We start from the raw sequence: 23,312 nt of genomic DNA on the forward strand, positions 1-23,312 counted from the left end.
ATGGAGGTCACTACTTTCAGGCTGGTGCAACTTAGCGGAGTTGCCAGACTTTGTTCCAATAGTTGTACAGGTAGATGAAGCACTGCACCTGATGGTATGACAACAGGGAGGTATATGAGGTCATGAGATACATAACATGGGCAGGGGGGAGGGGATGACCTGGCCTGGGGCTGAGGAGGAAGTCATGAAGCTGTCCCAAGGAAGTTAGGCACTGCGCTGAGCTCTGTGGAAAGAGGGGGGCCGAGCTAGGCTGAGTATGGGGAAGTGTTCTCAGCAGAACAAAATAGCAGATGCAAACGCCTTGTGCTGGGGAGCCCATGTGCTAATGGAACTGAAAGAAGGCTCGTGTGACTGAACCTAGTCAGATGAGGGTAGGGGCCAGATGTGAAAGAAACTGGAAAAATAAGTAGGCACTTGGGGAATTCATCGGGCAATACCTGCTAAAGCTGAAGGAGTGTCAACCTACGATCCAGCAGGCCCACTGCTAGGAACAGTCTAGAGAAACAGAAACAAGTGCCCCAGGAAGCACGAACAAGGATACGGCCCTAGACACACTGTGTGCAATCTCAAAAACTTGGAAGAACTCCAAGGTTCGTCAACAGGAGAGTGGACACATTGCAGTGTCTTTCTTGGGTTCCCCAGAAAGCAGATCTGAGTCAGAAGTTTGTGCAGTACTTTGTTGGGGATCGTAGTGCCAAGGAAGCAAGAGGGAGGAAAAGTGGGCGTGAGGCAGGACAAGGGGGTGAGTCAATATGAGGGTGCTCAGGAGAGGCCTTGTTTACTATGGATTCTTAGGATAGTTCTGGGGTGGGAGGAGAAGAAGGGAGAAGAATGATCTACCGGCTCCCTGTCAAAGGTTTGCCCCGTATGTAAGCACCTGGGAGGTTCCTCAGTGTGGCACACCTCAGCCACACAGAGAAACCCCAGAGAGAGGCCAATTGGTTAGAGCCCACACAGGATGTTGTCATAGTAATGGTCAGGATGGAACAAGTGGCCAAGGGAGATGACCTAAGAAGAGGAGGCTGAGAGGACCTGAAGAAGTCCGGGATATGGATGTTGCGAGGTGGAAAACTATAGAGCAGTGAAAAAGAATACAGCGCCATGCATCCACATGGATGACTGACCAAAAAATGTCGAACTGAAATGCAACAAGTTGCAGGAGTAGGTGCACAGTAAAGTTTATTTATATAAAGTTCAAAAACAGGGCAAAGAAAACAGTATATATGTAGTAAAGCAATGGGACAAATAAGGGATAAATCCAAAACTTCTGGGGAGTTAGGAGGAGACTGGGATGGAGCCACGGAGAATTTCAAAGAAAGGTGCTGATAATGGTTTTTTGCTGTTGTATTAAATATGAAATGTTGCACAATTTTGCATGTTACCCCTGTGCATTGGGCCATGATAATCTCTGTTTTGTTCCAATTTTAGTAAATGTACTGCTGAATTGAGCACTATTTTTTTCAATTGTGGCCAAATATATAGAGGATGCCAAAAAAATGTATACACATTTTAAGAAAGGAAAATTGTATTAAAATTGTAATACTCAACATATACCGATAACAAAAGATGAATACAAGTCACGTTTGACTTCTGCAATGACAAGAGGGGCTCAAAGTGGTTCCGATCAGCATCCAGACACTTCTGATGACGGCGAACTACTGCTTGAGCAACGTTGACCGAAGTGTCCACTAGCATACATTTTTTTTGGCAGCCCCCGGTATATAAGGCAGGATTTACCATTTTAACCATTTTTTAGGTCTATAGTTTAGTGGCATTAAGTACATTCACATTGTTGTACAACCATAACCACCATCCAACTCTAGAACTTTCTCATCATCCCTGTCTTAGCGTGGGCTACTATAACAATATAACAAAATAGACTAGGGGGCTTAAACAACAGACATTTATTTCTCACAGTTCTGGACGCTGGGAAGTCCAAGGTCAAGGTGCCCGCAGATTCCGTTCCTGGTGAAGGCTTGGTTTGTAGACAGATGCCTTATCCCTGTGTGCTCACATGGCCTTTCCTGGGGGTGTGTACAAAGAGCTCTCTCGCGCTCTCTCTCTCCCCCTCCCTCCCTCCCTCTCTCTTTCTCTCTTATAAGGGCACTAATCCCCTCCTAAGGGTGCCACTGTCAAGGCCTAATGTAAACCTAATCATCTCCCCGAGACTCCACCTCCAAATACCATCACACTGGGGGTTAGGGCCCCAACACATGAATTTGGGGAGGACACAAACATTCAGGCCATAACAATCCCAAACAGAAACTCTGCACCTGATGAGTAAATAACTTCCCAAGAGTCCCCTGGTCACACAACACAATGTACTTAATGCTACCAAACTGTACACTTTGAAATGGTTCAAGTGGTAAATTTGATGTTATATATATTTTACCACAATTAAAAGGGGGGGGGGTTAGGAAGGAAAGTATCAGATCAGGCAAAGCTTTGTGACTATGGTAAGGATTTGAGCCTTTAACAACTTCTGTGCATTGTCTGAATCTTTACAAGACATCCAGGCAAGGGGTTGTACCAAGGAGGGGGACCCAAATCCTTCATTCATAGCTGGGAAAGTCAGGCCACATGGGAGAGGAGTCGTCTGTTGGAGACTTCTGGCTCACCGGCAGCAGGGCGCAGACAACAGACACTGAACACGTGCTGCAGGCAAAGTCCTTCCTGGGTGCCCAGGGGACGGACAGGCAGGTATGTGAGGGGCAAGTCGACCTGACCTTCAAAGAGCTGGTCCCAGGTGAGGAGATAAGAGTCTGGGAAATGTACTTGGCAGTACTAGGTGACAAGGGGCGCTGTACTCTGAGCACGCCCACATGAGAGCCGCATCTCTGCCTCTGCGTGTTAGACTTGTTTATTTGCAGGCCACTCCAGAAGGAATACTGGGGCTCCTGGAAGGCATGCATTGATTCAGGCATTTATTGAACTACTATGTATGCAGGTACTGGTTTGAGAAGCTGGTGTACAGTAGATGCTTGTTAAAAGTACACTGCCTAGCATTCAGTAGGCCAGGCCTGGCACACAGTAGGTGTTCAATAAATGTTGAACTCCATGAAGGGAGGACTAGCACAGGGCCTGGCACACAGGAAGTACTCCTGCCATTCTGACCTACCTCCATCCTGAGCCTGAATCCTGGACACTGAAGCCCAGGGACCACCCCAGATGTCCATCTACCCATTCAACAAGCATTTAACGAGGATCCGCTAGGTACCAGTTACTAGGGATGCGAGGTTAACAAGGCAAGGGCGGCTTTATCTCTCTCCTGTGCTCACATTCTAGTGGGAGAGACACTAAATAAGTAAACAAATTTAAAAAAACACGAGGAGGTAATGATAAAGGCTTATGTTGACATTAAGCAAACCCTGGTGGTGTGAGACTGCAGGGAGGGGTGGGCCAGACGGATTAATCAGGGAAAGGCCTCTGTGAGAAGGTGACATTGAGCTAAGGTCTAAAAGGGAAGAAGCAGCTAGCCATGTGATGGTCTGGAGGAAGAGCATTTAGGCAGTGGGAACAGCATGTGTGTGCAGAGGCCTTGAGGACTTGGCCAGTGGGAAGTGAGCAGCTGCTATGCAAATAAGCTGAGGGGAGGCGGGGATCACGGGGTACTTGAGACAGGAAGGGGCTACACCTGGTAAGACCTTCCCTCCATGGGTAAGGAGCTTGGGTTTTATTCTAAGTCAGATGCAAAGCCACTGGAGGGCTTTAAGCAGTGTGGATGGCTGAGTAATGACTCCCTGAAGATATCCACACCCTAATCCTTGGGACCTGTGAATATGTTACCTCAGATGGCAGAAGGGGCTTTGCAGATGTGATCAAGTCACCATCTTGAGAGGGGGGCACTGTCTTGGATTATCCAGGTGAGCCTGAGGTAATCACAAAGGTCCTTATAAGAGGTGCGCAGGAGGGTCAGAGAGGGAAGGAGATGAGACAATGGAAGCAGAGGTTGGACTGATGAGCTCTGAAGGAGGAGGAAGGGGTCTCAAGCCACTAGAAGCTGAAAAACGCAAGGCAACGGATTAACCCTCAGAGCTTCCAGAAGGAACCAGCCCTGCCATCACCTTACTCTTAGCCCCCCGCCATGACTCACTTTGCACTTCTGACCTCCAGAACTGTAAGAGAACAAATGTGTATTAAGTCACTACATTTGTGATAATTTGTTACAGCAGCAATGGGAAACTAATACAACCAGAGAGGGGACAGGATCAGATTTGTTAAGAGTTTTCTGGCTGCTGTTACAGAACGGCCTGAGAAGGATCAAGAGGAGAAGCAGGATGATGGGGAGCAGGTTAGTGCAGACTTTTCTGGGCAAGTGATGATGGTGGCCTGGACAAGATGGAAGCAGAGATGCTGGAGAGACAAGCTCAGATGTTAGGAAAATGTTAAGGGTTACTGCCATTGACTAGGGTTTCCGATGGAATAGGTGGTGGTGGAGGAAGGGCAAGGTGAAGGAAAGCAAGGACTCAGGGGTGACTCCTAGGGTGATCAGCACCCCAATTTCCCTACTTTCCCCAGGGCCTCACAGAACCCCACATTGCACTTGACAGGTTGTTCCTGGGAGGCTGGGCATTTTTATGTGATTAGGCTGGAACCATTCTTTAGGAAATAAATGCCCTCAGTTAAAAGGCTTTTATAAGCCAGGGCCAGGGATTAAAGGTGGCCTAGGGTCAGGAGACAGCTGAGCGTGGAGACTTTTAATCTAAACCTTAAACGTTTTTATTTTTTCCTCCCTGAACCCAGGGTGTCACTTTAAACACATGTTTGGCAACATTGACTGTTCCATTTTTCTTTTTAATTATACAAAGAGAGAGTCTGGAGACGGCTCAGCCCGGGATGGAGGAGGCAAGGAAAATTTGGCAGCAGTTGGAAGCAGAGACACCAAATAAAAATTGAGTGGATTTGAAATCCTTTTGAAGGAGCGTGGAGACCAAACTCCCAACTACCCCGCACTTCATGTGGTCAGCCCTGACTCAGGAGTTCTAAAAGAAGACTGAGAGTCACCAGCTTAGAACGGGGAGGGGACAGGGGGGCACGTTTCTAAGATAAAAATATCACCAGCACCAGCACTGCTCCTGTACCATGAGTTTATCCCCAGGCCTCTGTCCCATTCCCTCCTTTCATCCTCTGAGCAGAAAACAGCTAACTAGATTGTTCCTTCACATTTGCAGGTACTTCCCTACTGTGTGCCAGGCACTGGACTACACCGTTTATCTGTGTTGTATAGTTTTGTGTGTTCAACTATTCTGAGTAGACACTCATAGATACCATTATCCCCAATTTCAGAGAGATTAAATGTAACCCCCACTTACAAGTGTTTGCCCTCAAAGCCATTCCTCGCCCTTCCTCTGCTTTGCTGTTTCACAGAGTGGCCAATCCCTGCAGGCCAATCAACCGGCTCCCTGCATACATTGCCCATTGGGAGGTGGGGGGGGGGGGCAGGAGGAAGCTGGGGTATTTCTCGCTCTCTCCAGCAGCAGCTACATTTACTGTGGGACCAGCTTCTATCTGGAGACTCCAGTCCTTCCTGGGTACCAGTAACACGGTGTCCTCCTGCTGTCTCTCCTACCCCAGGGGTGGTAGTGGCCCTCCTGCCGTCGTTAATCTGTAGGTTAGTCACCCTCCCATTTGCCTTCTTCCACACTTCTTCCGTTACCTATGAAGCAATTCTCTGTATAAATTCCTCTATTCTGTTTGACCTACTTGGAGTCTTACTAATACTTTTGTAAATACTCACAGATTAGCTGATTCATTAGATTTGGAATGAGATGATCCCCTTTCACTGAGCACAGAACATCCAACAAGAAGGAAAATAGTAACCACTGTTTCTTGAGCATTGTGCTAATTGCCAGACAAATGTTTTTTCGCAAAATACTCATAACAACCCTTTCTGCCAAGTGTCATTACTATTCCCATTTGACAGGTGGGGCTCAGAGAGGTTGGGTTGCTTGCCCAAAGTGGCATGGTTATAGATCGACAAAGCCAGGATTCAAATCAAGGTGGGCCTAGCTCCAAAGCCCCCTGATAAACGCATTAGACCTCAACTTCCTTGGCTGGCTGAAGACCCTACCTCAACTCACTACAGAGTATTTATGTTGGCTTCCTAGGGCTGCTGTAACAAAGTATCACAAACTGGGTGGCTGAAAACACTAGAAAGTTATTATCTAACAGTTCTGGAGGACTAAGTCTGAAATGAAGGTCTCGGCAAGGCCAGGTTCTGGCTGAAAGCTCTATGAAAGAATCTATTGCCAGCCTCTTTCCTGGCTTCTGAGAGCCTCAGGCATTCCCCAGTTCATCCTGTTTCTCTTCACATCATCTTTTCTTTGGGCGTATCTGTGTGTTCAAATTTCCCCTTTTCATAAGCACACTAGTCATATTGGATTAGAGCTCACCCTAATGACCTCTTTTTAACTTGGGTACCTCTATAAAGACCGTCTCCAAATAGGGTCACATTCTAAGGTGATGGGAGTTAGGACTTGAATGTATCTTTTTGGGGGAACACAATTCAACCCATAATAATCTCTGATCTCAGGTGCTCAGTCCCTACAGTGTGATCTAGTTGGTCCTGTTTTGCTAAGGGAGGATCAGATCTTCCAGGAAGATATTTAACTCTGCTGATACCTCGCCCCTTTAAGAGCTGCAATGATTCCCAAAGCACGTATGTATTGACAAAATTTATCCCAACGTTTTACTCCAAAATATATAGAGAGAGTGATGTAAAGCACCTCGTATAGCCAAACCAATTTTGAAAAAGAACAAACTTGAAAGACTTAATCTACATGGCTGCGAGATTTATTTTAAAGCTTGAGTAATCAAGACGGTGTATGCTGACAGAGGAATAGACAGAGAGAGCAATGGAATAGAATAGAGTCCAGAAACAGACCCTCGTGTATAGTCACTTGAGTGTTGACAAAAATGTCCATGCATTTCAATGGGGAAACCTATGGATTTCACTCAAAAATCAGTTTGAGGTGGACCATGCAAGTAAACATACAAGTAAAAACACTAAAGATTTTTAAAAATCTATGTTTTAAGGTTTTAAAACATAGGTAAATATCTTCATGACCTTGGGGTTTGGAAGGATTTCTTAGCCAGGACACGAAAAGCAAGTCCCATAAAAGGCCTGGGCATGAAGCCATAGACCCAGCAATGGTTTTTGAGCAGGGGGAAGAATAAGCCCTACAAGCCCAGGAACTGGGGCGCAGGGAGGCAGACGGGGGTTCCCCTAGACATGATCTCTGAGCTCCAAGTCCAGAGAATCATTTTGAGAACAACATAAACCCTAATTCTGAATTTTGCAACCCGTCCCCTGACCGTATCTGTTTCCAGCTTCCTTCACCCAGTTCTTTGACTGTGAAAGCCTTGTGGATCACTAGCTAAAGCTGCCTCCCAGATGTCCTGTGGAGTTGGCAGCAAGGCTGGGCAGCTGAGAGATTTCATACATTCTATGTGACCCATAGAGGGAGTCATAGGGAGGCTAATGCCAACTCCACAGAAGGACAACTTTTGAACTACTAGGAAAAAACCGATACAGAAATTCATGGCTTCTGGAAGGAACGAACTTCCCATCGTCAGAGGTATACAAGCACAGTGCTGTAAAGGCACGAGCTCAAGAAATGGTGGTTCTTCTTATTAATTTGGGGTTTCAAACCTCAGGGCAGTCAGAGGGGAGGCATGGATGGAGAAAGGGAGCAAATAGGCAAGCGACCAAGATGGGCTCTGACAAAATGCTCGTTTTGAACTGAAGTGAAAGTAGTGACTTCCTCGAGGCCTGATTTGGGCAGGAAGGGGTATGGGGTCCCTCTTCACTTGGGCACCGGCTTTACCCCTCCTAAACATCTGCCTGGGGATGGGTGACTGGGTATTCAAATTCAGGGTCCCTGAATAAAGATCCAACTGAAAGGGCTGTTGCCCTGAATGACCTCGATTTTTGTTCAAAAGGAGTGGGGGTTCAGCGAGGTTAACGTCATACTGCAGCTGAGTGGCCAAGGGGACAGCCAACCTTAACCACAGTAAAGACTAAAAGTACTTAAAAACCCAAGCTCATCTAGGGCGGTAGTTCTCAAACTTTACCGGAAGAACTTGTTAAAACTAAACTGCTTGGATGGGTGTTTGTAGTAACTTGCATTTTAACAAAATACCTTTGGAGATTCTGATGCAGAGGCCGGGGAGACTTTGGTGGTGGTTAAGCCCCAAACTCTGGAGAGCCACCAAATGAGTTTAATGTCCTGTACTACTACCTACCGGCTCTGTCCATTTTTCTTATCTGTAAAACCAGATGGACTGTTGTAAGGAATTTCTGAGTTCAATATAATAAAATAATAAATATATAATTATTTTATATTAGATATAATAAATTATAATAGATACATAATTTAATAAATATATTTTATAGTATGTATTTACTTGTAGTGAATATATACATTATTTATTAAAAAGAGCTTAGAATAGTGCCTGTCATTGCAAGTATTAAAATGTTAATTTTTTTTTTCGCCCCATACAATAATGAGCTTGCTACCTATCAAGGCAGCTCATGCCATCTTTGAACAGCCCTGAGTTATGCCCATCGATCACAGTGGGCGGGTTGCAACAGCCCTTTCAATTGGATCTTTATACCTTCATGCGCAGAGTTGATTGAAAAATTCTACTTGGCTTCTTGGGATATAAACCCCAAAATGAAAAGAATACACCTCCCTGGCCACTAGGGGGAGCCACACACGGTGCTTGGAGGCACTGTAGGGGTGGGAAACCAGGGGTCCAATTTCGGATCCTTTTCCATTGGCCTGTTTGGTGTCCTTGGGTAAGGTGCTTTCTCTCTGGGGCCTCAGTTTCTCCATCTGTTAAATAGGCGTTTGGGATGGGGTTGGTGCATCTCTCTGTTCCAGGTGGCTTCAACAAAGGTGGGGAAAAGCTAGTAACCACATGCTCAGTCTAGGCCCCAGGGAGGGTAACAAGTTGTTCAGAAGCTTCCCCAAGTCTGGAGAGCACTTTTTTTTTTTTCCTCTGTGCAGATGGTGGCATTCAAACCCCAGAGAATTAGGAGAGGGGGAGGAGCATGATATAGGAGCAGGAGAAAGGAAACCTGGCCCCATCCCCCCAGAGCTCTCTGTTGAGTTGCACCTGCCCCCACCCCCCCATCCTTTTGTTCTACTTAATCAGCAAATCTCTCCTCCCAGCTTCCAGCGTCTTCCCCTTCTAGACCTGCTGGCCTCCCTCAGGCCCCATCAGCCTCCGAATATGTGTACCCAATTCTGAACTGGGGGCTTTTCGGAACCAGGGACATTTCATTATTTTATTCATTGAACATTTTCCATTGGGAGTCTCTGGTGTGTGCGAGACCCTGAGAGACCCTGGGGTGATAGCAAAATGATTTAAACAGACAGGAACTTGGCTCTCAGGACGCTCATGTTGGGGGGGGGCACGGACCAACAGGTCAATACATAAATAAAGTGACTTTAGATACCTTTAGATACTGTGGCGCTCAGAGCTATAAAAGAAATAAAACAGGGTGAAGTGACAGAACGTGAAAGAGGGAAGGTCTCTCTTTGGAGGTGATATTTGAGCTGAGACACAGATGGCAAGTACAAAGGCCACCAAAGAAACAAGTCCAGTGGGGTGAGATTTCAAATTCCAAGTGCTCTACCCTAGTGTTCATAAAAACAGAAAGGCCTCTGGGGAATCCCAGAAAGTTTTTTGGGGGGGAGGGAGGCGGGACTTCAGTTTTATTTCATAATATGGGTGAGTGGAGGGGCGCTCTCTAGTGGTGACAAGAGTTATACTTCACAACTGGCGGACCTGGAACGCCAGTTGCTTGTGACTTGACTCTGGGCTAATGAGCATCACTCACTCCTGTCTCTCCCACACTTATCCATTCAAATATTTACTGAGCACCGCGTATGTACCAAGCAATATTCTAGATACTGGGGGTTGAGTTCGGCAGTGAAGATCGCTGTCCTCCTGGAGCTGATATCCGGAGGGGACATTTCCTAGCCCAGTACTCTACCCCCACCTCACTTCTGCAGTTAAATTGGCCTCCTAACACTCCAACAGCCAGAGATTGCTGCTTCGGAGTCTTTACACCTGCTGTTCCCTTCCCCCATAGAAAGCAGGTCGCTAGCTCTTCGCATTGCTAATTCAGGTCTCAGATCAAATATGACCAAGTCAGATATGTGCCCCTCTGTACACGAAAAATAAGATTCCATTGAAAGTTACCATTTTCCTGGACTCCCTCAGCCTAGCATTTAATAGGTGCTCAATAAACACTTGCTGAATGTTGTGTGTTATCCGGTACCGGCCAGTGTAGTTTGTGTCAGATGGTGAACTGTTTAAGTGAACAAACTGGACAAAATAGACAAAAAATCCCCGCCCAGAGCATTAAAATTGAAGCCCGGCCCACCCCCTTTACCCTGCCTTATTTTTGTCTATACATTTATCACCTCTAAACTATTATAATTTACTCCTTGGTGTTTGTGTCTCAGGGCGGGGGATTTTGTCCGTCTGGTTCACTATCTTACCCTCGGCGCCTAGAAGTGTTGCACCCAGTAGGTGCTCAATAAATACAGAATGAATGAACTCTAAGGTCTTGGCCTTTTCCTTCAGACCTTGAGCTACCTTGTTCCAAGGGGTAAACGGGCCTCAGGAAGCGCCCAGAGGTGACCTCAGGCAGCCCGACCAAGGAGTCCGAAATCCGGGAGAAGCGCCATCGAAGCAGCTGCGGAGATGGGAGGCGCCGGGACACGGAGCGTGGCGGGGTTGGGGCGTCTGGGGCACTTCCAGGAAGAGGCGCGGACGCCGGCGGCGTCGCGCCAGGGTTTGTGGGTGGTGCCGTCGAAGGAGGCGGGTCACATGACTCGCGCCGGCACCACCCACCCCTCGTGGGGCGGGGTGCTAGGGTGGGCGGGGCGCATGCAAATAAACCTGAGGCGGCGGCCAATCGCGGCGCGCGCCGAGGGTTCTGGCCGGGGGATCCGGGACGCTGGCTCGCGCGCAGGCTCGCGTCGCTGCCGCCCGGGTTTTTGCAAGCGGTTCTGCTGGCCTGTGAGCCGAGGCTGCAGCTGCTGCCTCGACCTCCTCTTAGTCCTTCGCGGCTGGTCGCGTTAGGCCCGGCCCGCACGAGCGGCAGGCGGCGGCTGCCTCAGGCGGAGGCGGAGGTGCGGCGGGGAGTGGGGGCCGCTGCCTCCTCGGGCGCCCGGGCGGGCCCGCGCCTTTGCAGCGTGCTCCATGCATCCGGAGCCCGCCCCGCCCCCGAGCAGCAACAGCCCGGAGCTTCCCCTCAGCGGCGGCAGCACCACCAGCGGCAGCCGCCGGAGCCGCCGCCGCAGCGGGGACGGGGAGCCCTCGGGGTCGCCGCCGCCGCCTGCCGTCACCTACCCGGACTGGATCGGTCAGAGTTACTCCGAGGTGATGAGCCTCAACGAGCACTCGATGCAGGCGCTGTCCTGGCGCAAGCTCTACTTGAGTCGCGCCAAGCTCAAAGCCTCCAGCCGGACCTCGGCTCTGCTCTCCGGCTTCGCCATGGTGAGCTTGGGCCGCCCTGCCCTGCCCCCTCTCCTGTCCTGGCCGCTCCCGCCCGCAGCCCCGACGGGGCCCACAGGGGAGCAAGCTAGGCGGGCCGGGGGTGAGGGGAAGAGCTGGGAGAAGGCTGTCGTGGACGCTGGAAGGCGCCAGAGGGGCTTGACGTGAGAAGAGGTGGGCGACGAGTGACACCCGATGTGGGCGATTAGGTGTCATACAAATGTCCGGGGTTGGGGGGGGGGGGGCTCTGGAACCTTCAGATGGGCAAGCTTGATGCAGCAAGGAGGGAGAAACAGCAGGATCCTTCAAGTAGATTTGTAAGACCACGATCCCACATATGTTTGGGGAAAGAAAGGACATAAAGGGATCTTGCGAGCAGGTGTCAGGAGGTGGGAAAGCGGAGCTAGACCCCAGAGCTGTCTGTCGTGCACCCACGCTTGAGATCAGAGGTATTGGCTGCGTTCTTTTATCACCTAATTGAGGGGATTTCCTGACACCCTTTCTCCTACCACATTTTCCGAGAGCTTCAAGCCTGGGGGTTTGACAGCCACTCCCCACCCTCAGTTTCTTCTCCAGCAACTTGCCACTGAGTCACTGGGTGTGGGGGAGGAGGATGGGACATGTTCCCCGTTGAATGGGCTCTTTCTTGATTTGGGGGGTAGGCCTGGTTTATTCTCCCAGTGCAGGGCTGGTCTGGAGTGAGAAGGGAGCCTCTGAGGGGTGGGGTAAGTGAGGCAGCTGGGTGGGCAGGGAAGTGGCCCTGGGGATGCCTTCAGGCCTGGAATCTTGAAGTCTCCCAGGGCGGGGCACTACAATGCGTGATTATCTGCCGGCTTGAATGGGATCTGCCCACATCCCCACACACACACCCCCACCCTTGCCAAAAAAAAAGGTCTCTAGCTCGGAGTACTCCTGCTTGTCAGTGAGTGAGCTAAGCCCTTAGCTTTGAGGGAGGGAGTGGCTGCACCCTTTGTGTTTTCTTGGGAAGGGAGTATGTCTGGTACTCTCCCTGTGTTCTGCAAACAAGTGGGCCAAGACAGTGGAGCCTGCACTTTGTAGAAGCCCCTGAGCAGACCCAGAACACAGGGGGCCACAGAGCAGAGACCAGGTGATTAGGGGTGGGAAGAGCTCTCCCAGCTCTGCCACTGGCTGCCTATGTGACCTCAGACAAAACTGTCTCTGGGCCTTGACTTCTGAATCGGTAAACGAAGGCTGCTACTCAGAAGTTTCTCAGACTTGAAGAATTATATCGAGGGAGCCTTGAGAAAAGAAGAAAGAAACTGTGTGTGTGTAAGGGAGTGACACTAGTTTTTAGTTTAGGCTGATGTGATGAAATTCTGATGTTTCAATCCCAGATCATAAGAGACCAGTCTCTGCCTTTGCCTGAAGAATGTCTAAGAAGAGCTGGCATTTACCAAGCACTCACTATGCACTAGGCATTGTGTAGGTTTCCTAACTTCCGTACTGACTCCTCAACCACCCTTCGAGGTGATTTTTGTCATGGGACTTTGTCAAGGCCACACAGCTAGTCTGCTGGAGCGGGATTTGAACCCAGGTCAGTTGGCACCCAGAACTCTCTTGGGCACTTTTGTCATTTGTGTGTGTGGAGCTCTGATTGATGCCCAGCCAGGGACATGTTTGGACTAGGCCTTTTAGGAAATGAGAAATAGAGCAGAAAAGTTTCTTTTCAGCAAAATAAAATGTTGCGGTTTGGGGGAGGGGAGTGACACCAGGGATTGTCAGCTCTTCACAGCTGTGCTCTGGGTTTAAGATGGTGGGATGCCTGTTCCCCTTTTACTTGGGGTCATAAATGCATAGCTGCTCAGGCCCCATCCCACTCCAGAAGTGAGGATCCCATGGGTGACACTGTCCTGCCTTCTCTAGTCCTCTCTTCCGAAGAAGCCTGGTCTGCTAATCAAATGTCACCTCCCTCTTCCTCTTGCTAAAAACAGTGAGGGAAGTCTGGAGGCAGGGGTAGCCAGCCGCATTGGGAGGGTCCTGGCTCACCCAGACTGTCTCCTGGGGACCCTTATTTTCCACGGTCGGTGTGGCAAAGGCTTCCTGGCTTCACTGATGGAATCCCCAAAAGTTCGGCCGGCAAGGGCTGAACCCTGTGACAATCTCCATTCTGGGGAAGCAGTTACAAGAGGGTAGCTGTGTTTGTCATGTGCCTGGAAATCTATGGGAGAGATGGGGTTGGGTTGGGGAGGGGGGCTCAGCAGGCAGGTCTGCCTGTGCCTCACCCCACCACAGACACCCAGCCTTGTGAGTGAGCCTCTGAGAGGAAGGGGTGCCACACAGCCCAGCACCATGGAAACGAAGTGAGTGGAGTTTCCTGGACTACTCTCCCTTGTCCTGTGAGTCAGCACTACCAATTTCCTGCCCCCACGACTTCCTAGAGACCTGGAAAACCAGAGGAACTGACACAACCTTTGATCTCTAGGAGCGGGAAAATGAGTGGGATGCCAGACTCACCTGGTCTCCAGGTGTGATTGAGGGAGGGTCTCCCAAGAGCATGGAAGGGATTGAGAAACTCCCCCCTCATGGGTGGAAGGGCCTGACCAGGTGTCCTCATGTGTTGGGGAGATAGGCCGTGGGACCTCAGACAAACGGCTTTACTCTTTAGGGCCAGTTTTTTCATGTGTACAAACAGGACACAACCTGCTATCCCAGGGACTTGTATGTGAGGACTCATTATGAGACCCAGTTGGGCCCATGAAAGGTTGAGGAATTTTCAGGATCTGATGACGTACACCTTAGCTGGACCCTCTATTCTGCAGACAAGATTCCCTCTCCTGCTGGCATTTCTAGAAACAAGGTGCTGTGTCTGAGCTCAGCATCCATACTCCAAACCTGCCAGGGACCCTGGATGTAGTACATGATCAGCATCCTGGAGGTGCTCTTGAGCCAAAGGTACTCTCCAGGGCTATGATTCAGACCACCTGTGCCTCAGTTTACCTCAGTGAGAGGCTGCCAGGCTTGGCCTGACCCTGTCCCCTGCAGGACTGTGGCGAGCACACATGGCAATGTTGGTTTGCTGGGGAGGGCAGGCTGTAACGTTAGCCTAAGCAGAAGATAATTGGGAAGGTCAGCCTGCTGCCGTAAACAAAATGCTTTCCACGACCTGGGATCAATTATTTTTGGATTATCTCCCTCCTCAAGTTCTCGGCCCGCCAGCACCCTTTTGTTCCCAGGTTCCAGAGCGAGTTTAAAAGTTGCTTGGAATTTCTGTGAAAATGAGTTGGAAGGAAGGGCTCAAATCATAAGACATTATTTTGAGCCTTTGTGACGGATTCAGAGTGCAAGGGGCACAGAGATAAGTAAGACATGACTTTTACTACTCATAGTGCTAATTACTAATAGTTATCATTGCTGTTGTTGATTGGGTCCTTGTGAGAGGCTAGACGTTGTGCTTGTGCTAAGTATTGGACTTGTACCTTCTCGTGTGATCGGCACACAACCTGGTGAGGGTTGAATGACTTGCCCGAGGTTACCTGGCTGATAAGCTACAGAGCCCTCTGTCTGTGGTGTCGCCCCACTGCTATGACAGAGGAAGCATCAGAGTGCTGGGAGGCTTGGGTATGCTCAAGCAAAGTAAGAACAGGGACTCTGGAGCCAGACATCTTGGGTTCAAATCCTGGCTCTTCCACATAGTGGGGAAGACAGTTAATGTCTCTGGGCCTCAGTTTCCTTATCTGTGGGGATAATAGCAATACCAACTTCATTCATTGTACAGATAGTCCCCGACTTAAAAGGTTTGACGTAACGGATTTTTCGTCTTTATGATGGTGTGAAAGTGGTATACATGATAAATTACATGAGATATTCAACTCTTTATTATAAAACAGGCTTTATGTTAGATGGTTTTGATCCATGTAGGCTAATGTCAGTGATCTGAGACTACGTTTAAGGTAGGCAAGGCTAAGCTATGATGTTCAGTAGTTAAGTTGTATTAAATGCATTTTTGACTTACGATATTTTCAACTTACAGTCGTTTTATTGGGATGTAACCCCATCAGAAATCAAGGGGCATCTGTATTTGCAAAGCACTTAGAATATACCTGGCCCAGGTATCCAGGAATCTCATTCACTCCTGTTCCCATGGTGTTGGGGCTACTTTTATAAGACTTCACTGATTTAGAAGAATGATTCCAGCTAAGCCTTGAGGGTGGTAGAGTTAGGGCTTGGGGTAGAGTTAGGGCTTGGGGAAGAGTCCTCTGGTCAGAGGAAGTGTCAGGGACAATTTGTTACAAAGATGAGAAATGATAGGGTCTCGGGGAAAGGCAGAGGGGCTGGTACGGTTGGAGTTGAGGGTGTGTAGGAAGTTGTAGAGAAAGATGAATCTGGCCAGGCAAGATGGTGCAGGGCCTTGGCTGGCTGTTAGGAAGTTTGAACTCTTGTACAGGCACTGGGGAGCCATGGATGGTTTTGGAGCGGAGGAGTCACATGATGAGTTCTAGAATAATGTTGATGATGTTACTATTTACTGAACACCAGGCATGTGCCTTTTTCTTTCACGCTAATTTAATCCTCAGCTCTACAGGTATGTACATAGATAGGAACACGAAGCCTCAGAGGTTATAATTACCCAGCTAGTAGAATGCAGGCCCTGGTCTGTCTGACTTGGAGCCTTTCTACTCAACTACCCTCTCTCACGTCCCCTGTAGCTGGTTGATAACTGGGCCTTTGAAGTCTTCCAGATGTCCAGTTTGGGGCTGTGCAGAAATGGAATTTTGCTGAATGCCCCAAGGGGACGGCGCTCCTTGCCTAGCTGAGAAGCCTTTTGTAAAACTTCACAAGTGCCTGTGGCACATTTCTGGAATTTTCAGTTGGGATCTGTAATGAGCTCTGCTGGTTGCTGGGTCCAGGGCTCGTAAAGAACTCTAGGGCTTCCCAACGGGGCACTATGGTTATCAGTGTGGTGAGGGGTTCCCTTGAAGAAATAAAAGTGAGAAAGTTTAGACAGAAGCCAGCCGGTTTTTCTCTGGTGGGACTTCTGGGGGCCTCTAATGCACTCCCCAGAAGTGATGTCTCAAACTGATGGGACCACAGACTCTTTTCTTCAGAAGAGACTCTCCTGGGACTGTGATGTGACAGATCTCTTTGGGAGCCTTGGTCTAACCCAGGAATCAGCCAACTTTTTCTGTAAAGGGCCAGAGAGGAAATATTTTTGGCTTTGCAGCCCATGAGATCTTGGTGCTGGTTACTCAACTTGGCCATTTTAGCTCAGATGATAGGTAAGTGAGTGGGTGTGGCTATATGCCAACAAAACTACAAAAACTGTAGTCTGCAGGCCACAGTTTGCCGACCCCTGGTCTAAATGGTGGTCTCCAAACTTGAGTGCACACGCCTCTCAAAAAATTGCTAGCCTCAGTATTTGTATGCTTACGTATACGAATATGTATGCATATTATGTGCATTATACATTCATCTTAGGTATGCTTATGTACGTGTGCTCTAATAAAACACCGTGTGTATGAAAACATACATAAAAATACAACACTGAAAAGTTGAAAGGATGCGCTCACTAACAAGTGGATGTCATCAGAAGTTCTAATATGATCACATAGGATTGTCTGTTGGACACTTTAGAGGCCTTGGGCCAAAATACCCGAAGGTCGGGTCTTACCTCCATTTATTCCTTCCACATTCTTTTACTGAGGCCCCTAGAGGGCCAGTCCCGGCGCTGGGTGCTGCGGAAACAGAGAGAAATAGAGTGGAGTGGAGGAAACCGGACATGTCTCTATACCTTCCGAACATGTTGGTCAGTGTGATGATGGAGGAGCATTGATTCAAGGACACTAACCACTGCCTGAAAATACTTCTTTGCTTAAATGTTTGGTGCCTGCCATCTGTCCTGGGGCAGGCAGTTGCTGTCTTACGGTACTTGCTGCTTTCTCTCCAGCAGAATCACAAGACCCTCCAGGCACATAGTTGGTTCTCAATAAATATCTTCCGTGGATGAAGGAAGGGCCCCGTCCTAACCTGGGAGGCCATGGAATGGGTGACTTGGAAGGTAAAATCTAAAGAAGTCGGATTAGCCAGATGAAGAAATAGTCTAGGCCTGTTCTCTCCCCCTCCCCGCCCCGCTCGGCAGGTTCCATCTATTAGTGGCTTATGACGTCAATTTAGTGAGTTGCAACCAGCACTTTTTTTTTTAATGGAATAAGAATGGAATGAAATAGCGTGCACGGCATATTGCGCGTATTGTAAGAATAGACCATATTCATGCTTTGAAGGATAAGTATTATTTGGTGGAACTTTTGTTTCTGTTAAAATGTGTGTGTGTCTATTTATAGAAACATTTGGAGTACTGGACTGTAGTGGTCAAAAGAGTTTGTAAACTGCTGGACTAGGCCTCAATCCTCTCCTAATAGACGGCTTGCATCAGAGGTGGGGCCGGCAGGCTCAGACAGCTGTGGTGACCCTGGGTGACTGCGGCTTGGCGGCCCTCCTGTTCCAGGCTGCAGCCACCCACCCTCTTCAAAGTGAACAAGCCCAGGCTTGGGAAAGGAGAGTTGTGTCTCCCATCTGTGGGTGCTGGGGTCGAGCCAGTCATGGGAGGGCTGCCTCAGAAGGGCCTGGACTTCCAGTCACCAGGTAGCCTGGGTCTCCATGGAGCCCAGTAGGAGTGAGGAGAGGTGGTTGGCATTGAGACATAGTGGGCAGACACCTGGCAAAGCCAGCCAGGCCCTTTCCTGCAGAATCACAAGGGCTTCTTCTTGGCTCATGCTTGAAAATTGGCATCGTGGTGTCCCCCGTGGGGGTGGTCCATGGACCAGTGTGAGGTGTGGCTGGCTGTCTCTTGCCCTTCCTATCCCTTTGGGACCCCTGTGGCCAGGTTGAAGCAGGCCTGTGGCTGGCTGGGAGCTGTTTATTTTGGGTTAACGGGCTCCGGCTATATTTACCTTGTGAAGCTGCTTGCAATCTGATCTGATTTCTCTGGGAATCAGCTGGGGCCCTGGGAGTCACCTGCCAGATTCCGTGGGGCCCCCCTGACTTTATTCTTCCTTCCCATGGGGAGAGTTCCCAAGCCGGAAGCATTCTGGAAAAGGCAGTGGCTTTTATTCCCGTGGACAGTTTCCATCAGGGTCCATCAGGATTTGTGCCAACCACTTCTTTACGCAGCACAGCACTGAACTTGGTCCCCAGTGGGGGAACGCTACATACAACCAGCCTGCGTGGAAAGTTCCAGGAAGTGTAGGGTCCAGCGAGGGTGATGGGGTTTCTTCCGGAGCCCAGCAGCAGGCCCCTTGCTCTTCCTCAGAGGGACCACATCACAGACTGAGCCACCCAGCCCAAGAACCGGAGGAGGCTGGCCAGTTCTGGTGTCCCTAGGCCAGGTGTGTCCCAACAGCCGATGAGCCTATGGGTGTGACACATGGTGTGGAAAGAGTGGTCTCTGTCCTGTTGATGTGGCCGTCTGGCCAGGTGTGGTTTGGGGGAACATTCTCCTTGTGCCCAGAGATTGTAGCTGGGGCAGATGAGGCCTCGGGGTGACCATGGGCACATGGGGTCAGCTCTCTCCAGCCAGAGCGGAGGGTGTCCAGGCGCTATTTCTCTTCTGCTTCAAGCCCTGTCTTTTTAACTAAGATTTATTGAGTACCACCTGTGGGCCGGCCCTGTGTTAAACACTTACATGTCAAGACCTCATTTAATCTCTCCGGCAACTGTCTTAGTCCATCTGGGCAGATATAACAGAACACCACAGACTGGGTGGCTTATAAACAACATTTATTTCTCACAGCTCTGGAGGCTGCAAGTCCCAGATCAAGGCACCCGTAGATTCGATCGATGTCTGGCAAAGGCCGGCTTCCTGGCTTCCAGGCTGACGGACACCTCTTCTCGCCTGTGTCCTCACATGGTGGGAGCCGAGGGGTCTTGCCTTATAAGGGCGCTAATCCCATCATGGGGTCTCCACCCTCATGACCTAATCACACCCCCCCCAAAGATCCCACCTCCTAACACCATCACATTGGGGGTTAGGGTTGCAACGCATACATTTAGAGGGGATACAAACTTTGTCTAGCGTAGCAACTGTGTGAGAGAAGCACCATTACCCCCTTTGCACACAGGCTTCAGAGCCAAGTGGACTTGAGTTCAGATCCCTTTGGGACAGCCAACCACCTCTCTGAGCCTCAGTTTCCTCATTTGTAAAAGAAGAATAATGATGTTACTAATGATCATTGACACTTTGTTAAGCTTATTTTATGCCAGGTCTTATTCTAAGGGCTTTTTATATTTGTGGATTCATTGAAGCCTCAACAACTATAAGAAGTAGGCCCCTATTTTCATAGGTGCAGAAGCTCTGGCCCAGAGAGGTTGAAATATTTGTCCGAGGTCACCAGCTTTGTAAGTGGAGGAGCCAATTCATGCTGAATACCTATATAGAGGGGGAGATACCAGGAAGGGAACAGATTGGAAGCGTTACCTGTATGTGCCCCCACTTTCACCACTACCAGGGCTTGACACACCTAACGGGTTCAGACATTTCCAGTGAGGGTGTAAGTAGCCAGTGGACCTGGGGCAACTAAGCAGCAGGCTTTCCTGCTTGTCCCTTCTTGGGTTTCAGGTTCCGGGGCAGCAGGCCAAAACAGGAAGAGGAAGTGCTGGGGGTGGGGAGGTGGCAGGAGGTACCACTGCTAGAGGGTGTGTGCCCCCCTTCTCCAGTGTGGGCAGCCCTGGGAACAGACCACAGGGCCTCCGGATGTGGCCTTTGATTCCCATGCCCTGGTGGCCTGCCCTGATGCCCCATATCCCTCACCAGCATATACTAAGAATTCTCAGGGTTGGCATTAGGCCTCCAGTGGTCTTAAAAACAGTCAAAATCCTAATGGCACTGCTCCAGAGTTATAGGAACTTGTAACATTTTGTAAACTCCTAGGCTGAAAAGTTCATATAATCATCAACTGTGGGAAATCCAGAGCAAAATCTGAGTCCCATTGAAATTGTCTGAAAAGTCCTACGAATATATTATACCTGAGTATTCTAAGGAAGGTGTCCATTATTGTCACCAGCGTCTCAAAGGTGTCGGACCCCAAATCAGCTCTAGATTGTGCATATCCCTCCTGGAGGAGGGTAGAAACCCCAGACGATTTCACATAGACAGTGAGTTTGGGAGTGAGCTTCCTAAACTGAATAATAGTAATAAAGCTTTCACTGAGGGTTTACTCTGTGCCAGCACTCAGTATTTTACATGGGATTAACTCAGTCCTCACCACAAACCTCTGAGCCATGTGCCATTGTTGCCATTTTACAGAGAAGGAAACTGAGGCCCAGAAGGGCAGAGGAGTCAGGGTTCAGTCGCGCTGCCTGGCTCCAGAGCCAGGGGTCCTAACCATGGGCCCACCTTGCCTTTCCAGGCCATAGGGAGGATACAGAGGAACAAAAAATGAAGCAAGCAAACAGGGCCAGGTATTCCAGGCAAAAGGAGAGCTGGTGGGGAAAGAAGGAGCCCGCCGCCCTCTCCAGGAGTAAGGAGGGGTCAGGGCAGGCTGACTTGGGGCTGGTGGACACATTTCAGCATTAGACCTCCCGCGCTCAGAGCCTGGCACGTACTTGGTGAACATTTCATGAAGGGTCGCGGCCCTTAATGGTATTGTCATCGGTGCTCGCTGCCCCAGGCCCGTTAGGCAGGCCCTGGCAGTAGGCCCACCACCCACTGCTCCTGGTGCAGATCTGATGAGCTGGCTCCTTTTCATGGGGGTGATTTGCAAGGCCCAGGTGAGAAGCAGCGGGCGGTGCGCCCAGAGTGTGCCCCTGGTGACCCTGGATCCACAGGTCCCCAGGAACTGGGGAGCAGCCGGTGAGGAGATGGCCCCAGGGCTGTCCTACCACACTGGGCGAGAGCCCATCTCTTCTGGGAAACCTCTTGTGGTTCCTTGTTGGTTGGTGTACTGTGTTCTGAGAAAGGGCCTGGACATGACCTGCGAGGGCCTTCCTTTCCCCCACCACTCCTCTGCTTGAGAATGGGAGTGTGGGGCCAACAGGGAGAGGGGTGGGGGCTTTTTTTTTTTTTTTTTAATGCCAACTTTAGTGAGATACACAACACCATTTTAACCATTTGTGGTGATTGGTTTTGAATACCTGGCTGGGTGGTAACCTCAGTGGTTACTATTTGGGAGGTGTTTGCCATGTACCAGGAGCTCTCACTGAATTGTTAAAATAACCCTATGAATTAGTACAATGTCCCCGTTTCACAAATAAGAAAGTTGAAGTTGAGGCTCAGAGAGGTTGAGTGCCTTTCCCCAGGAAACCGGGTAGTAAGTGGCAGAGTTAGGATTCACATGCAGGCAGCCTGGGCTCCAAGCCTGCTTTCTTCACTTGTACTTTCTTCCACTTCTCGGCCCCAAGTCGGTGGGTCTTATTATCCCCATTATATAGATGTGGAAACAGAGGCTCCGAGAAGCCAAGTGACTTGCCCAGTGTCCGAGAGCTTGACAGAGGAAAGCCCCAGTGAGCTGTGACCGTCCTGGTGCTCAGCCCACCTCTGCCCTCCCCCCCCCCCCAGGTGGCGATGGTGGAGGTGCAGTTGGATGCTGACCATGACTACCCGCCGGGCCTGCTCATTGCCTTCAGTGCCTGCACGACGGTGCTGGTAGCCGTGCACCTGTTTGCGCTCATGATCAGCACCTGCATCCTGCCCAACATCGAGGCGGTGAGCAACGTGCACAACCTCAACTCGGTCAAGGAGTCGCCCCACGAGCGCATGCACCGCCACATCGAGCTGGCCTGGGCCTTCTCCACCGTCATCGGCACGCTGCTCTTCCTGGCCGAGGTCGTGCTGCTCTGTTGGGTCAAGTTCTTGCCCCTCAAGAAGCAGCCGGGCCAGCCACGGCCCACCAGCAAGCCCCCAGCCGCCGGCGCCGCTGCCAATGTCAGCAGTAGCGGCATCACCCCGGGCCAGGCTGCCGCCATCGCCTCCACCACCATCATGGTCCCCTTCGGCCTGGTCTTTATCGTCTTTGCCGTCCACTTCTACCGCTCGCTGGTCAGCCATAAGACGGACCGACAGTTCCAGGAGCTCAACGAGCTGGCTGAGTTCGCCCGCTTGCAGAACCAGCTGGACCACAGAGGGGACCGCCCCCTGACACCTGGCAGCCATTATGCCTAAGCCCTCTCAGGCCTGGGCACTTCCTAGCTTTGGCCTTATGCCCTTCCCCATGACCTTGTCCTGCTCCAGCCTCAAGGACAGCCTGTGCGGGAGGCCAGGCTTTCGTCATGGGGCAGAGAGTAGAGGGAAGAGGCTCTTTTTAAAGAGAAATGACTGCACTTTGAAACTTTCCTCTAAGAGAATAAGCACTTCCTGTTCTTCCAGCTCCAGGTTCACCTCCTGTTAGGAGGCCACCGGTGGGAGCCAGAGCAGGGACAAAAGCTCCCTTTGTCCCTCCTCCTCCCCCATGCCAGTGCCACCTGGATTCTTCCTGTCCTTTCCGTCTTGACCCGCCCACCCTGTTCAGCATCGAGTGTGTGCGTGTGTGTGAACACATAAATATACTTATAAGGGACACCTCCTTGTGTCTGTTTGTTGGTTCTGGGCTGCCTGGCATTATTTCTCTTGGTGCCCCCATCAGTCAGGTGAGCCTCTCAGCAAATTGTTTTTTCAACATTTTGAGAAATGTCAAACCTACCAAAATGTCGCATGAATAGCCACTAAAATATATATAGTCAGTTCTTGTTAATCCCAATAGTTCTGTTCTGGAAAGTCACCGTGAACATGAAGTAGCCAATACTAAACCATCGCTCCTATGGGAAATACGGTGTTAGGTTCCTGTGAGCCTCTGGTCGCAATATTTTTG

At 49.9% G+C, this 23,312-nt stretch overlaps 1 protein-coding gene and 1 non-coding gene across 2 annotated transcripts; one reads left to right on the top strand and one right to left on the bottom strand.

The window, feature by feature from the left end:
• Window positions 1-1,347: 1,347 nt before the first annotated feature.
• On the bottom strand, window positions 1,348-1,452 carry LOC141569306 (U6 spliceosomal RNA). Its single transcript, XR_012492808.1, has one exon. It is a non-coding gene; the product is annotated as a U6 spliceosomal RNA (small nuclear RNA).
• A 9,500-nt stretch (window positions 1,453-10,952) lies between these two features.
• On the top strand, window positions 10,953-23,023 carry LOC109448588 (calcium release-activated calcium channel protein 1). The gene is made up of 2 exons (XM_019734086.3): window positions 10,953-11,517; window positions 22,025-23,023. Exons 1-2 carry the CDS (start codon window positions 11,221-11,223, stop codon window positions 22,625-22,627), a joined length of 900 nt encoding a protein of 299 aa, XP_019589645.1. The 5' UTR covers window positions 10,953-11,220; the 3' UTR covers window positions 22,628-23,023.
• Window positions 23,024-23,312: the final 289 nt, after the last annotated feature.

The sequence above is a fragment of the Rhinolophus sinicus genome, chromosome 9, assembly GCF_057876585.1.
Source record: "Rhinolophus sinicus isolate RSI-liver-muscle chromosome 9, RSI-T2T, whole genome shotgun sequence".
Taxonomy (NCBI): domain Eukaryota; kingdom Metazoa; phylum Chordata; class Mammalia; order Chiroptera; family Rhinolophidae; genus Rhinolophus; species Rhinolophus sinicus.

Excerpts from the sequence above, each read along its gene's own strand:
- LOC109448588 (XM_019734086.3), top strand. The coding sequence starts at position 11,221 with ATGCATCCGGAGCCCGCCCCGCCCCCGAGCAGCAACAGCCCGGAGCTT. Across the intron at positions 11,518-22,024 it reads TGCTCTCCGGCTTCGCCATG|GTGGCGATGGTGGAGGTGCA; the intron begins GTGAGCTTGGGC and ends CCCCCCCCCCAG.